The sequence below is a fragment of the Mizuhopecten yessoensis genome, unplaced genomic scaffold, assembly GCF_002113885.1.
Source record: "Mizuhopecten yessoensis strain PY_sf001 unplaced genomic scaffold, ASM211388v2 scaffold10599, whole genome shotgun sequence".
NCBI classification, from domain to species: Eukaryota; Metazoa; Mollusca; class Bivalvia; order Pectinida; family Pectinidae; genus Mizuhopecten; species Mizuhopecten yessoensis.
Window position 1 is genome coordinate 197072 of NW_018408627.1, and position 16391 is coordinate 213462.

At 35.1% G+C, this 16391-nt stretch overlaps 1 protein-coding gene across 1 annotated transcript in view; it reads left to right on the forward strand.

The window, feature by feature from the left end:
* LOC110461287 (neuropeptide prohormone-4-like) overlaps positions 1–16015 on the forward strand; it is an 82813-nt gene extending 66798 nt beyond the window's left edge. The window contains exons 3-5 of the mRNA XM_021514708.1: positions 8500–8631; positions 10019–10132; positions 11231–16015. Coding sequence (XP_021370383.1) covers positions 8500–8631; positions 10019–10132; positions 11231–11424 — 440 coding nt within the window. The 3' untranslated portion in view covers positions 11425–16015. The remainder of the gene's footprint in view (positions 1–8499; positions 8632–10018; positions 10133–11230) is intronic.
* Positions 16016–16391: the final 376 nt, after the last annotated feature.

Below are 16391 nucleotides of genomic sequence, written 5' to 3' on the forward strand. Positions count from 1 at the left end.
GGGGGGGGGAGGCGGGGTATTAATGAAAAAAACACAATATGTAAGAAACCTATAACCTTTACATTGAGCACAATACCCTGTGTTTGATAAACATGTCGGCGATGCTAGTTATATATCGTCAGAACTTTAGTGTTTACGCAAAGCTAATGACATCGAAACTCTCCATCTTAATGTTTGTAAAATCTTGCTAGGTGTTTGTATAACTAAGCCAAATTTGGTAAAAGAGATATACATAGGAAAGGTATATGATTCAAGCTACGAGAAAGCCAAGAATGTTTATGTCTTCGTTTACATTGCTAAAATCAAAACAAAAGGGACATTTATTTTATCGCTGTAGAAAACTTATACCAATTTTTAAGTGAAGTAAACAATAAATTGCATTGACATGCAATTAAGCCGGAATCTTTTAAAGAACTGGCACGTATTAGATTGTTTCATGCAAAACTTTTTAACATCATGTTTTTAGAAGGGTTTTTTCATAGAAATACCTTCAGCGTACTTAACGTGACAACTGTTCAACAGTAACAAGATGAACAAGACACATACGTGCGATACGATATAGGTGTATGTAGGGTCGTCTGTATTGCTGAGAACACATTGGATTGTTTTTATTAACAATATCATTATAACATGGTTTAATTTAATTGTGTGTATTTTGTTAATTGAAAAATCTTCGCTGCGTCGTGTGACCAGCAATATGACAAGGTGATGTGTACCCAATAAAATTTGAAAATAATGGCATTTTAGATTTTTTAAATGACTAGTATTGAATGTGGTATAGGAAGTGACTGTGCTAAGATTTAAAAACAAATATTGAGGAATAAGATCGACTTTATTGCCACTGGTTTGTTATTGTCCGCATACATGGCTCAACTCGATTCATAAGGAAACTAGAATAATCATACAAATACATAATATAGATTTAAATTAATTAGACTATTGTGGAGAAATAAATACGTGTATATTGTATTAGTAGTTCTACTTGGTACTACATAACAAATTTCAAATCACAATAGTTTTCTTTTTTCCTTTGTTACAATCAACTGTAAGAAAATTAACATGAACAGCGTCTAGCGATATGAACGAGATAGGAACGGAAACAACGGATGGAGCATTACTATACCATATAATGTATTCATAGACACCCCATTGCAGAATTGTAAATTATTTCACTTCGAATGTGTCAAGGTTTTCTGCGTAAATCAGTTGGCCCTAATGATTACCAATCAGTTAATTGGTTAGATCTAACGGGTATGGTGATGGCAGGTTGTGGGTTATGTCACAACATCACACCATCGTATATTACCAGCTCATAAGAATCCCAATATATGTCAAATTGATTTCACCTTGCTTCACTAGCTAATTGCAACATCACAAAGCAACACATTTATGGTAAACAAACAGTGCTCTATTCGTTATCAGCTTATGGTAAACATGCATTCCTATAAACATTATCCGACTTTGTTATTTGACTGGAAACGTATTTTTTAAGAAAGGACAACTTTGATCGTGAAGGTGAAAATGGAGCGAATTCTCTTGGGAGTATAGAATCATCTGATCCTGGCTTTGCTGACGTCGACCCATGATTAATCACCAGATACACAAATTGCAGATACAATCAACCCTGCTCTTCATTCTACACAGATCGTTTGTCATTTCAACCTTTCAGGAAACCCCAAGAGAGTTCTTAAGTTGACTATTGTGTAAAGATGTAGAGGTTCTCTGAGGCAGGGTGGCATCTTGGGGAATCCATGACAACGTTCGCTCTACTTTCGCACAGTTGTAAGGATAGCTTCACAACCTAGCGAGCTCGCAGAGGTGACGAGCGACACGCACATCCAGGAGTTGTTTATACCCAAACGTTGTTGAAATTCTTCCTAACCGTGCACTGTTTAAAATGTTCAATTTATATGGTATATATTTAATCCAAATTTATTATCTTGTGTTGTGATAAAAACAAAAATGTGCCATTTTTGAATATCAGTCGATGCGATTGACAAATACAAAAGTGGCATTTGAGTAGAAAGGAATACTTTGATATATATTTGAATGGATCTGGCTCTCATTTTATATTAAAACATATTAATATATATTTAATTTTCAAAATATCATATCAACCAGAGGAACTCTACAGAAATATTTTTGTCATATTACAAAACTTATTACTGAATTATGCACGGTAGCATACCCAGTAACTTCGTTGCTCCTAATTAACAGAAGTGAGTTTATGTCAATAAGAACATTTTGAATATATAATATACTACTGAAACCTAGAGTATGTATAAATAAGGAAAAACAATTCTAAAACGTCATGACAAAACGTATTGTATGAAGTCAAAATTTTGTTTATATGAAAACTACATAATCAAATTTTGAAACAGTCTCATCAAAGTTACAGTAACTATTGTGTAAAGAAGCGGGTATGAAGTTGAAGTATTTAGATGTACACAGTGGTAACTGTATTAAACCATCCTTGTTTTATACCTATTATTATCCTCACGTGGTGGTGTACACGACTTAGCAGACTTCAGTATTTACAGAGCATATCAGTGTACGTACAGTACGACTAGCGTTAAACGTTTTACTTTTACGGATTTCTATATAAAGACTTATTAATATTTTCACATTTGAATAATTGTCAGTATAATGAATATTCAGATCGCTTGGTTTTTCCTTGTTTAAGACACAAGTTTTAAGTATTTCAAGATCGAATGGTTTTTCGTATTTTAATTTTCATTCCCTTTTCCTTTTCCTTTTTTATCACTTAGTAGGTTTTCGTATTTCGTTTTTTATAATCATCAATACATATAACCTTCTACGGATATTCAATGATCTAGTTTGACAAAACACTTTCTCCTCAAAAACCTCTCGCCTTCAAAATGCCTTCTTAAACAAGTAATGATTCATTATATTTTGAAACGGGTTTAGAAACATTATCAGAGAGGAGAAAAAGGCAAAAATTGAATATTTTATATAAAATGAAAAATAATTTACCCCCGCCCCCCGCTATTTTTTGGCCATTTTGCCAAACACAGTGGGTAACAACAATCGGTACAATTTACGGAACCAATATGATTACAATATTCCTCCTTTCAGACTTTCCTAAAGCAACTCTTCTTCTCTTCCATCGAGTTTACGTCTTTTTGAATTCGTTAGACAATACAATAAGAACATTAACATATTTAAGTTCTTTTAAATCTATTATATCTAGTGATGCAAATTCGTCTCCACCACCTTATTATAATTTTGTCGAACACAGTTCAAATATATTACATACGAAACTCAGGCATCAGTACAGCTCTTTGAAAAATGATTTGTTCCGGATTAAGATTGTTGATAATCTATCATTCGCTTGTGGACATTCCTGCGAGGATGTAGGTCAATTTTTCTTAGAATGTAAACTTTTTAATACAGCACGAATTATGCTATTTCAAAACATAAACTCGTTGAATTTATATTCAGTAAATTAAGGTTTATTTTTATTTGGAAATGTAAATCTGTCCGTAGATACCAATACAGAAGTATTCAGACACATGCAACTTTTCATCAAATCCAGCAACAGGTTTTAAGTAAAATATAATCATTGTGAAATATAGCATGTATGCCTTGTTAAATGCTATCATGTAAATATCAATATGTATTGTATTAGAGGGAAATGCGTTGATAAGTTGATATAACGTGTGCCTAATACTCTGCTCAAAATTGGGGCAATAGATATGTTTAAATCAAATTCAAAATGCGGACTCGTACAAAATTATCATATTTGATGATCCCGGTATGGAGAGCGAACGATATTGTTTTCTATCAAATATATTGCAAGCATTATTCTTTACATAACTAGTCCTTTAAATGGCCGTTCTGGCTTGATCTTTGAGTGCAATTGCACTGCAACACAAGTAAGCGATCAATATGGCACAAGTAACTACAGCACTAACCTAGCAACCACCTCTGAAAACGTGTTTTTATTTGCATCAACATTTTATCGTCTATTTTTGTTCCTTTGTGAAACACTTGAATATAAGAACTAGTTATAGCATGATGGTGCATTGATTCACAAAAATATAGGGCGTGCAAAATAATGATGAATATAGCTCATGTGTTTTAAATCAAACAAAGATTATTTATCTACACTCCTTTAACAGGAAACTGTATGATGTTATGGGCAATAGGAAAATGGGGGTTTGGAATTGGAGACATATATATAGACACACAAATTTACTGTCAATATTTAGCTAGATTTCACTATTGTATTGTAATAATGCACTGTTAAAAATCACAAGGACAGCAACCAACCTAACTGGAAAAACCTATATCAAACTCGGCATTATTTAAATTACACTGATTAATCTGTGCAGAAATGGATTTATTGAAGGAGTTGCTTCACAGAATGTGATCACGTGATAATGTTTTTTACACTGTATGTACTTTGCATACACACAATGTTTATATATACTACATCACTTAATAATAAAATACAGAGAATTTGACTGATTCAAGTAGACACAGCGGAACATCTGGCAGCAAATTCATTTCAAAGTTTATCTGAAATGAAAACTTCTATTTATATCAACATTCCACCTTAGACATTATCTATCTCTCATTTATTTATATATCTTTATTCAAACTGGCCAATCAATCGCCCCGCAATATTTATTTGACTATAAAATATTGCGTCATAGCAGGAAAACACAGCATGCCAATTTTTGGATAATTACAGTCCCCTATATTGTATTTCCCAACGTGTATATTATTGCTATATTAGTTATAGTTGATTTAGTGTATTATTGTGTAGGACTCTGTATTATTTAGTACTCGTTCCCTTTTTAAAAAAGAGCAGGTAGCAACGTGTATATAATCTTAGGACAATGTTAGGACAAGATGAATACTACATATAGACTGCAGAATTCGAGACAGTAACACAATGTTAAGACAATATGGATACTTCAATTAGGCTGCAGAATTCGAGACAGTGACACAATGTTAGGACAAGATGAATACTACATATAGACTGCAGAATTCGAGACAGTAACACAATGTTAGGACAAGTAAAACAAGGAGTTCCTGAATGTCCTCTTCTATGGAAGAAATGATTCTGGATTTCCTAGTTCAAGTTCAAACAACGCATGCGCTGATAACATTGACTAGGTGACATTCTATTTCCAGCAAGTCCTGTATTTGGGTTACACCTCGTTCTGGACGTGAGCGATTTTAAAACTATATCACACTTTTATCCTTTTCTAGTGTAATGTTCGGGGACGTTTGGATACATAAACATAAATTGTTAAGGTGACTGATTTCCCCCCTGCTTTCTTTTCCTACATTTTCATCCTCGCGTGCATCATTAAAGTGGTTAATCTATAAGACGGCCTTTCCCTCCTCTTTGTCCCAGGTAGCCGATACTAATGAGACAATCCAAAAGGGTCGATTGAGATATAACACTACAAGAACATTTCCCCCGTTGATTTCTGCTGAGATGCAGTAGTTTTAGTGGTAAGGGCAGCGCGTCTAATGACTGTCAAATTCTCACTGAAAGTTTTGTAACACTATTTGCCTTTGGCGACAAGTTAAATACAGAGCTATTTACGACAAGGGACATCCTATTTATGCAGTTCATCCCATGAGGAATTAGGTGTTTTTTATTCTTTATGAGATAGCAGAACATTATACCTAGTTTGCATTGGTTCACGTGCCTCGGTGTACACAGAATTGGCTATGGCGCCTACATGAAAATTATTTCTGATGTAGACGCCAAGGACGTACTACCTCGCCTCATTTCCAAAGACAGTAGTGTATGTACGGACACCAGAACACAGGCCAATTAAGCTTTTGAAGGTTTGCCAGGCAGAAAGTTTCTTTGACTGATATGAGCTCCTTGTCTTGGAGTTTGATTTGATGTCGATTTGTTTACATGAATGATGTCTACCATGTTTCCTTTGTTGTACGTCTACGCTTTGTTTACGAGTTACGACAACTCCCATGGAAACATATGAAGCGATGTATTAAGTACACATCTTTATATTCTATTTTGAGGGCATTGATCTCACAGATATGGACATAAACTAAAGATGTGATGTAACACCAGATACATGGTGCATTTGTCAATCAAATGCATAGACTTATTGTTAGTGCGAAAATGGTATGCGTAGACTGAGACGATGAGGTCTAGCATGAAATATAAAGGAAGAATAACGTTAAATACCAAATGCATATACAATAGACTAATCTCAAAATAATACCTAAAAACAAGTGATTACTGAAATGGCACAAAGCCGTATCTCCAAGTCGATAAAACTACGGCATTATACCATGTACAGAGTACGAAGGAAATGAACTCAACTGTTTGCTCTGCAGGGATAAGCGTCTCCTATTTCACGGACGATTCAAGTATTGGGGTGTCCAAAAAATGAGAATTGGGGTAATGACAACGAAAAAGCACACGAATGAGATAAATGAAACAATATAGTTTGGCAAGGAGAACGTGATGGCGAACATAAACTTGCCAAAAGCGGTCATCAACGTGCATTACTCAACACCTTGTACTGAAAATCTATTCTTCACCAGTCGCTACCTATCACTAATATCATACTGTTTTGTGCAAGCCCTTGAAACCCGTATCGGCTTCGATTTGTGCACCGTGGATTATCTTAATGAACGTTAGTATTTTAATGAGACCAACTTACTTTTAGTATAAATAGAGACTGCCGCGTTTTGGTTCGTCGCTAAGAGTTGGTAATGAATTACTCGTATCTATATCACACTGTTATGTATTCCACAAGTATTACGTACTATGCCAGCCTCTCATGAATATTCTAATAGTAAGTGAAGGGGATCCTCATTCCTACATTGTGTGTGTGTTTTGGGTTAAATTCTAAATTTGTCTTAATTCAGTGCTGCTCCCGATAGGTTTGCGTCTTTATAAAACATTTTAACATTGTATACACGTTGTTGTTTGCTGACGTCAGCTTGTGCACCAGGACGTTAACAATAAGACGGTTGGCACCACAGAGCAAAGAACAGATATATTTCAGTCGTGAACGGTGGGGTTCAGTGGAATCTAATTGCTCACAGTTCAATTGTTTACGCATCCACCTCTTTGTAGCTTAGTCGAAATAAAACATTCCAACCACAAGCAACACAGAAGAGACATGTTGGACTATGTTATAAATAACGAGACAGTACTGTATACCGGGAAGTTTTCGCCCAATCAAACTATTGGCCTTTTTGCCGGGCGTTAATTTTGCATTTCACATTTAATTAATACGTATATTATGTTGTTTAATTATAGTCTCTGTAATGATGAATTCGCCCTTATCACGTAGAACAAAAAAGGCGGTATATATATTTCCCGGTATGTATATATATATTTATATCGACGGTTACAAATAAGTGAACCAACCAAGTTCGTCATGACCACTTGATATATATCTTCTTATTTTTAAGTACATATTGTATCTAGAAACGCCCTTTCTTACAAGGAATTCTAACGCAGTTCGTTTGCAACGCATGTTTTAATTGGATACAGACCATGTTTTAATCTACGATAGAATAATGATCAATCGTGTTAAGATCCTCCAATCGCACTTAAGCCACGTCCCGTTTCTAAACAAAACAAAATGGCGTCAAGCTCGCTCTTAGCAAACTCCTACTGATAGGGACGATGAAATGTATTTGCTGAATAAATGAACAAATCAAAAGTAAACATTTCTTGTTCTTACCTCCATTTATTACTGAAAAATCGTTCCATTTGTGTGTAGGCATCTAATTAGATCCGAAATCAAATGAAACATTTCACATTAGTCCGCTTCAGAATGGCACGTCGCCAGCACAGTGCACAGAGATCTTTACTACGAACGTGTAGCAAGAAATTACAATGCACAGGAATTACAACATTAGCGCAGTATATTTGTTAAGGTGTGATGGAATGGGTATAGTACGTTGTTTTTCGTGTCTATACTTGCGATTAGAACATGAAATATGGTTTAAACTATCGACCTGGCGGTCTCGAGTTCAAACCATATTTCATGTTCTAATCGCCAGTATAGCCACTGAAAACATCGTACTATCCCTAAGTAGAACATTATTTAACTACTTCCGTCTCATATATCAGAATGTAATGTCATACTCACACATCAGGGTTTCGATATATATTTAGATATAGATTGTAGCAATTTCTCAAGTGAGTTCAAATCCAAAACAATACCGCATTTGGACAGGTATATGTTCATCATTGATACGAGACATATCGATCGAATGGTGCTGAATCAAGATAGTATTGTCACGTACGCTCTAACGCATTTTATCTATAACACACAGTGTCCTATCTACTTAACAAAATATTTTAAAGCATATCTCATTGTGTTTTAAAAAGGAGCCGAGCAGAACAATTAGACTATACGTAACTCATTGATTAAAGTCTCACTCCATACAGAACTACATGCAATACCTTCAAAGAATTTTTCATTACTTGTTCATTTGAGTTGTCTTTTTATTATTTTGTAGCAAACAGTTGTCCCCCTGACAAGCCGTTTTTATGCAAAACGGCGGGAGCATGTATACCCCTGGAGTATATCTGTAACCACGTCCGGGACTGCCCAGAGGGCTTCGACGAAAACCCTCTTTTATGCAACGCAAGTAAGTACATGATAACATGACTGCCACTGTATAGCAGGTTTGAGACGTTGTAAACATAAGAATTTGTTTTATTTTCTTTACCACACTACTAATATCAGCATTAGTAAGCATGCAGTGTTACGTATACATTATATGATTCAGTAAAAGTGGACATCGACGTGTTTTCACAACTAGGACTATTCGCGGAATGGAAATATTTGCGTCGGCATTGCTTGTTACAATCAATGATGTCATTGTTTTCATGTGCTAAAATTCTCGCTGAACTAGAAAAAACAATCCGCTTTAGTTTTCCGTCTATGTTCATGTTAATATGTGGAATGAAAAAAAATATATCGCAGAAATAGATATCAGCGTAAATAAATGTTAGTTTCGGTTTCCTGAGTATTGTATGATAAGATGAATCAAAATTTGTGATTTTCACACACCGGCGATGTAGTTAAGGTCACGAATTATGTCATATAATTTTGAATAGAAAAATAGTATAGGATAGTTTATGTCTTTATTTTGATGATACATATAACTCTATTCTTTAAACAGAAAAACAGAAAAACACTATCGACTCTGAGTTGATATGTTATAATTGCGTGCGGACGATGGTTCATTTTTACATTATGTTAAAAGTAATTTTATAAATCTGAGAAATGTATGAAGTTTTTACACAACTAAATTACCTGTAAGCAGTAATTGTAATTTTGTTTCGCTTTGCAGTATTGAACTATATATGATATATGTATAAATTTTACTTTTAAAGATTTTATTACAATATTCTCGATCTAAACAAAATATGTTTGTGAGATTGTTTTTTGACGATATACAATTTTAATTACTATTCAAATTCGTCATACTCTCACAAACAGCCCTTGGAGGAAAGTGCATATGATGAAAACCAGTGTATATTCTAGAGAAAATCAATGAAACTTTGACTACTCCATTACCAGCCAGTAGAGCGTGGCTGATATATTGAAATTATTACGCGTCTGAATTCCAAGACTTTATTGATTGAAAACAAACGGTGTAGTGATAGCGAAACATAGCTCCTACAAATCCATGTCGGTCTTATAATGGCGTACAGAAGATAACTTATGTTGCAAAATTGGATACAAATATCTTACATTTCATTTTATTTCATAATGCTGTGTTAAAGTGCTGACATATTTGTCGATATGGCAAACCTCTGTTATATTAAACAATAGTCGTTTGAGGAAGGATTCAGAATTTCATCTCTGTTTACATGACTGTCACGACGGTTGCTTGTCTCGATTAGTTGATTTTAAAGAAATATCCTGACAATTTTTTTAAATTATTGTTTGTTCTTTTTATTGCAGCATAAGAGCAATTTGAATTTTTTCACAATAAAGACTTACCTTACTAAAAAAATACTTTGCAGAAAACAGACCCTCCGTAGAAGAAATAGAAGATTTTCTGATAAAGAACGAAAAATGGATTATTCCAAAACTTTTTGACGGAGCAGACCCAGAACTAGTAGCTCACAGTCTGGCTGGTAAGTATCATTGAGCTAAATCTGCTGACCTTCCAGCTCTTGTTCCTCTCTTCATCCCGAATATACGGTCCTAAAGTAGTTTTATTTTTCTTGATGTGTTTGATGACTTGTATTAAAATATCAAAATATAGTCTCCCTGTACATACGATGACTCCATCCGGAGATAAAATCCATTTAACATGATCAAGGGATTGTACGGATTTGATGTTTTTTAATTGTTTATTATAACCTTTTTACATGTTAAGTGGTTTTGAAATACTGTTTTGTATAGCAAATGATTATGATACGATGTATTGTATCAGGGGTCTTGCGCTATTCGCATGTAACCCAAGAATCTAATACATAAACTAAATCCAACTGAGCTCTGAATAGTTTTGTAGCTTATGAACACTTCATGACATTGCTTTGTCAGGCATTTCTGTTCGACTTAAGATGCAAATTTATTTATGAGAAAAATCATGAGTTTATTTAAGCAATAGCAGAAATGTTTTTCGTATGTTTGTCCTATAAAAAAGAAGGCAAACTCGTGTAAAGCTATAGCTGAGTGTACTTTCCCAAATCGCTGCTTCCTTACAGTGTTCCATGTAGGAATTGCTGATGTTGAAGTAAAGAAACACTGATTCCTCATTTTGTGATGTATGTCAATTGCGCAGGATATGGTAGAATGACCATTCGTTTAGGTTTCGTCATGTTCGATAACGAAGTTCATTTTAGAAACGTTTGTAAAAAAAAACAGAGCTATTGTTAATTTTAATTCTTTATTTGTTCAACGAGGAATACGAACAACCTATGAGCTACTAGTCGCTGAACTATTGTTAGAACCACAGGTTTCATGCAAAAAGTTATCCTCACGCTTCCCCAGATATATTTCGAACATGACTTAATTTCGTTACCATTTGAAACTAAAAGCAATAAAACTATTTTATATTGGAAATGCCTTGGGATATTTTCGTTCATTTGCGATTCTTTTTTCCGTGCGTTTAAATATTTTTATTAATTCAGAGCTACTATTGGTAAAATACAATACGAAATAACGACATTCATTGCTCAAATGGAAGCATGTTTTAAACATGAATCACTTACTTGCATGTTATACAGTTGCATCAGACCTGGAAGATTTGAAGTTGATGGTGGGGATGGGCGAGGACGCTGCGGACAATCTTCACGAGGCGTTTTTAGCAGTGCTGGATGGTGACGAGCGACCCTTGCGGAAGATGGGAATGCCAGACGAAGAGTGGTATGACGTCAGCTACATGCTCGACAAATTCAGGGAAGGAGGACTCAACGTCTGACGTCACTGAAGATGACCATTCCAAACACGGAAGCCAGCCGTCTTTGAATAGAAAAAAAAGAACTAAAAAAAGAAACATGACATAGATATTTTGTACAAAAAAATGAAATTCAACTATTAACGGGACGTAAGAAATGTATTTTCCAGTTACATGAGGTTTTTGAGAATTTATTTTTGTCTGAGATCAGTTTAGGATGTCCGATATGTTAACACATGTCAGTTGTAGGTGAGCCCATCTTGTGTTCATCATTTACACACTTTCGCGAGTTGTGGGCAAAACAAATCGAAACATTATTGTGTAGACATGTTATTATTTAATAGATAAGAAGAAGATCAGATATTGCTACTTACTTGGGTTTGCACAATGCATGTGATTATATGATAACTAAGGGCAAACGAAAATTTCTTAGTTGACAATTGACAATTATTATTTCTAGGTTGAGAGAGTGTGTGAGAGGGCAGAAAGTGATATAAATATATATACCGTTATGTTGTCTACCACACATATCCAAGACTGTCCTCGGCCGCACTGTTTATACCGGTCATGTTTTAATTTAAAAAAAACAACTAAATATATCCCATTGATCACATTCCCGTATGTCAACACGACCACAATAGAACCAATGCTTTACATATTTCGGCTAGCGATTTACGGAATACATTCCAGTACAATGTACTATAATCATTGTGATAAAACAAGTATGTCTGGTTCAGAAAAATATCCCACGGTTATAAACCTTTGCTATTAGCCGGTTTTCAACATTCTAAACATCACTAAAACCTATTCTTTATACGTAAACAATTCAGATTCGGTATTCTAGGTATAATATTTTTTATTTCCATACGAATTGGAAAAGAAAACATGCATATGTAACTGGTATTCTCTTCGCTGGTATAGGGGAGAATGAGACTAACATATAAATGGTTTTATCTGGTTTAGAGAGGGGAGAGAGCAAACAACGGTGGTAAGTTGTATTGTCTGGGTGAGGTAGACAAAGATATGTATTAGGTAGTTCTGCTCGGTTTAATTAGTAAAAATTCAAAGAATACATTTACGATATAAATGGCTGATACAACACCTTTACAATTGCTATGACTTGATTAGACTTGATAAACAAATCTAAGGTCACCTGAGGCCACAATAACCCACTAGGTATGTAAATATACTGACAAATGATCGAATACACATTATAGATACAATATTAGATATCGCCTTGTTATTTTAACTATTACAAAGTATATACATATGCCTTTTCCGTTGATTTCAAACATAAGATTTTATTTTGTTTTCTATGAGTATGCTTGTGGCAAAATGCTCTTCTGCATTCGCTTTGTAGTAGGTGAAGACTGGTTTTTTTATACATATTCGCCTGGGCATTGTCACAGCAGCATCCTTGGTTTATTGTCCGATATGTCGGCAACCTCAGTAAATTCATTGTAATTATATATTTTCTCTCTAAGATGTTGATCCTCTTTCTAAGACAAGTTAAACCAATTGCGATATCCAGATGTAATTCACTCCACCGATGTTTATTATGAGAAAATCCAAAAGACAATAATTATGAGGGGATCAGAATGAGCTACATAAAGATTAGGTGATTTGACACGCGGGTAAACACGACGTGAGGCGAGCAGTCGTCTTCTGTTAAACTGTCTGGACAGAGGGTGCCACCACACAGTGTGGTTAACACGTAGTGACACGGAGACACAATCTGCCAGTAAGCCCCTTCAAGCCATATGGTATGTCACGGCGTATAATCACACGTCCATTGGCTGTCAGACAACGGCTCGTAAAGATCGATTGGTCAACGGATAGGATCAAATGAATTGTCTAAATAAAAAGAAATAAAAAGGACGTGGATGAACCTGGTGGAACAAACGCCCTGATGTATCTGTAAGGACGGTTAGGTGCGCCCAGACTAGCTTTAAGTCACTCCGACATTACCGATTATATTGTCGGTTAAATTGGAAGTATGTTAAAGATACTTACATTTTTGTATTTTATTTAAACATAACTAGTGAGTAAAAGAATAAACTAAAAAAATTCAGTAACAGATATAACTGTACATGTATAATTAAACTTAACTGCGAATATAAAAGTATACCAAAATATCACAAACGAATATAACAGAATGCGAAAACAGCACTAGCGATATAAAAGTATACCAAAAAATCACAAACGAATAAAACAGTACACTAAACAACATTTAAAAAAGTATACTTAAGCTTTATAAGAAAATAAGATACTTTGGTTAAACTTTACTGGCGAAAATATAATATATTAAATCTTGAAAAACGAATAAAACAAACTAAAACTTCACTAACACATACAAATGTACACTCAAGCTTCACGGGTATATATAGAATACACTAGTCTGTCACTTAGTATACACTAGTCTGTCACTGAGGATACACTAGTATGTCACTTAGGATACACTAGTCTGTCACTTAGGATACACTAGTATGTCACTTAGTATACACTAGTCTGTCACTTAGGATACACTAGTATGTCACTTAGTATACACTAGTCTGTCACTGAGGATACACTAGTATGTCACTTAGGATACACTAGTCTGTCACTGAGGAATCGACTAGTCTGTCACTTAGGAATACACTAGTCTGTCACTGAGGATACACTAGTATGTCACTGAGGAATCCACTAGTCTGTCACTTAGGATACAACATTAAAACAGTAGAAGTAAGTTAACCTGCAACTGAAACATCACCAGCGTATAAACTCAGGATTCCACCATTTGTCGACCTTTCGCAGGATGCCCATGCGTGCTCGATCGAGAATAGCGATTTGGACAACTGGTGTAAATGTTACGTAATAAAAACTACTATCGCGTATCATTATCTATTCCCAAGGGCCAGGGGAACGTTCCTCAGCCTACACCGATCTGACTAATGTCGTCGACAAGCTAAGACATAAAATCAATATATTATGAAAGCTTGGAATTTACTGAATTTTGGTTGATACTCTCTCGGAGAGGTTCGGTGTGATTACGGTCTTAGGAGGAGGATTTCCATCGGACGGCGACAGTTTCCGTCGGCGACATTGTAAATCTAATAACGTATACTGGGCGGAAAGTCCCTAACGCTCCGTGTAGCGATAAGTGATTAGACATACAGCGCAGCGCCTACAAATAGATGGCCATAGAACGGCTTTGTTTATACAGGAAGAGTTCCGCTTATTTGTCTCGTCATCTTTAAGCAATCATTTGATGCAAAAATATCGACATTTCACTGTCTAGACCAGAATCAATCGTACGCGGTCGTTTCAACAATATATCGGAACACTTTGTTTTACTGCGCAGTATATGATGCAGCAATTTGTTAAACATCCTTATTTTTTTCTCTTTTCACTTTTGAAATGAGTAATCAACATAAATGTTGCTTTAAGACAAAAACACAAACGTAGAATATTTAGAGCCAGACTTTTTATCTGTGTCACGTGATGGCGTGTCTCCCTTGTGCGGCAGCTTGATTGGACGAGAGATGTGTGACGTGTAACGCATTAACAGTAGTCGTTATAGCCTCTGTTGCATTCTTGTGGCATCGTTTTGTTATACTCGTTCATGTTAATATTTAGATATTTATTATTAAATAATATTTATTCTATATAGATTTATTCTTATTGGTTAAACAACAGTGTGGGTGGTCCTCTAGAGACCTTTGTTGGGTAGGATGTTAATAGGGAGGTTGTTTTGGGCGGATATCACATACACTGCTACCCAAATTACATTATTGACATTATTACAAAGCTCATTTTACACGTGACCCCCGAATATGGATGACGGCATAGTGCTTCGATCTCTCCGGCTAAAAATGATAAGTTGGCACCAACAAAAACTAAACAATATTTAAAATGTGTTCCGTGGCCTAACACTGTATTAGTAGAAAAAGAACCCCTGGGATATTATTGTTAGAAGTAACTCTAAAAAGACATGTGAATTGTGTTGAGATGGTGTAAGAGCATTTACTAGGAATTGTATTTTGGTGACCAATATTTTACTGCTGGTGTTGAAGGGTAGATACTAGTGTTGCTAACTCTTGTTTCCGGTCCGATGTTGTCCGTGGCTTTCGTCCTGTGTCCTGTCAGGAGAACTATGTCTTGTCCCTGTGGACACCTGGTATCAGTGTGGTCACCCTAACGATAGCTTTACTGTATACTCCAACTGCATGTGACAAACATGTAAAGAAGCTAAGCTTAAACATTAAGGAACTTTAGATTATAGTCATTTACAACAAATGATAAAGCTGTGAAATGCCTATGTTATTAGGAATTCATGAAACGTGAACACATCAATTTTAGACTGAAGATTTGGTTTGAAGATGTTATAACGCTCAAAACTGTAATAAAATCGCAGTGTGGGGATTTTTTAAGCAATTATATTATAGACAGAATAATTTTCATAGATTTTCGCAAAGTGTGCAATGTACATCTTGATATGGAAATAAAAACAGAGAGGGATACTATTTAACACGTAAATTCATTAGATGAAACATAGTTATGATCTGTCTCTGACAGACTGGTCCAAATCTCATGTAAAGTTAATGATTCTGAATAAAAGAATATTTTGTTTCTTCGCATTATGGTGTTTTACTTTGATTGTAGTTCTAAGAATACAAGTCATCAGTACGATATTAATGTTTACATTTACACTATAAAATAATATACGTATTCAGTATATATGGTTTATAGATACATACCAACAACTTGCGCGGTATGTACAAAGTCATTCAACAGAACTTTTCTCTGAACCTGTAAACCACGTAACAAGATTCCCCCCTCACTCAGGAACATGGGGGTGTCGGTAGCTGAAATAAGAGCCAGACCGAAAGACATTTTGTCTACTTTGCAGAATATTACAGACGGAATAGACTCTGGAATGCAGGGAATGATTAATGAAAAGGTTAATAGCAGTTTTCCCTCCAGTGTAGACAGAGAAATATTTACTCGGTAAT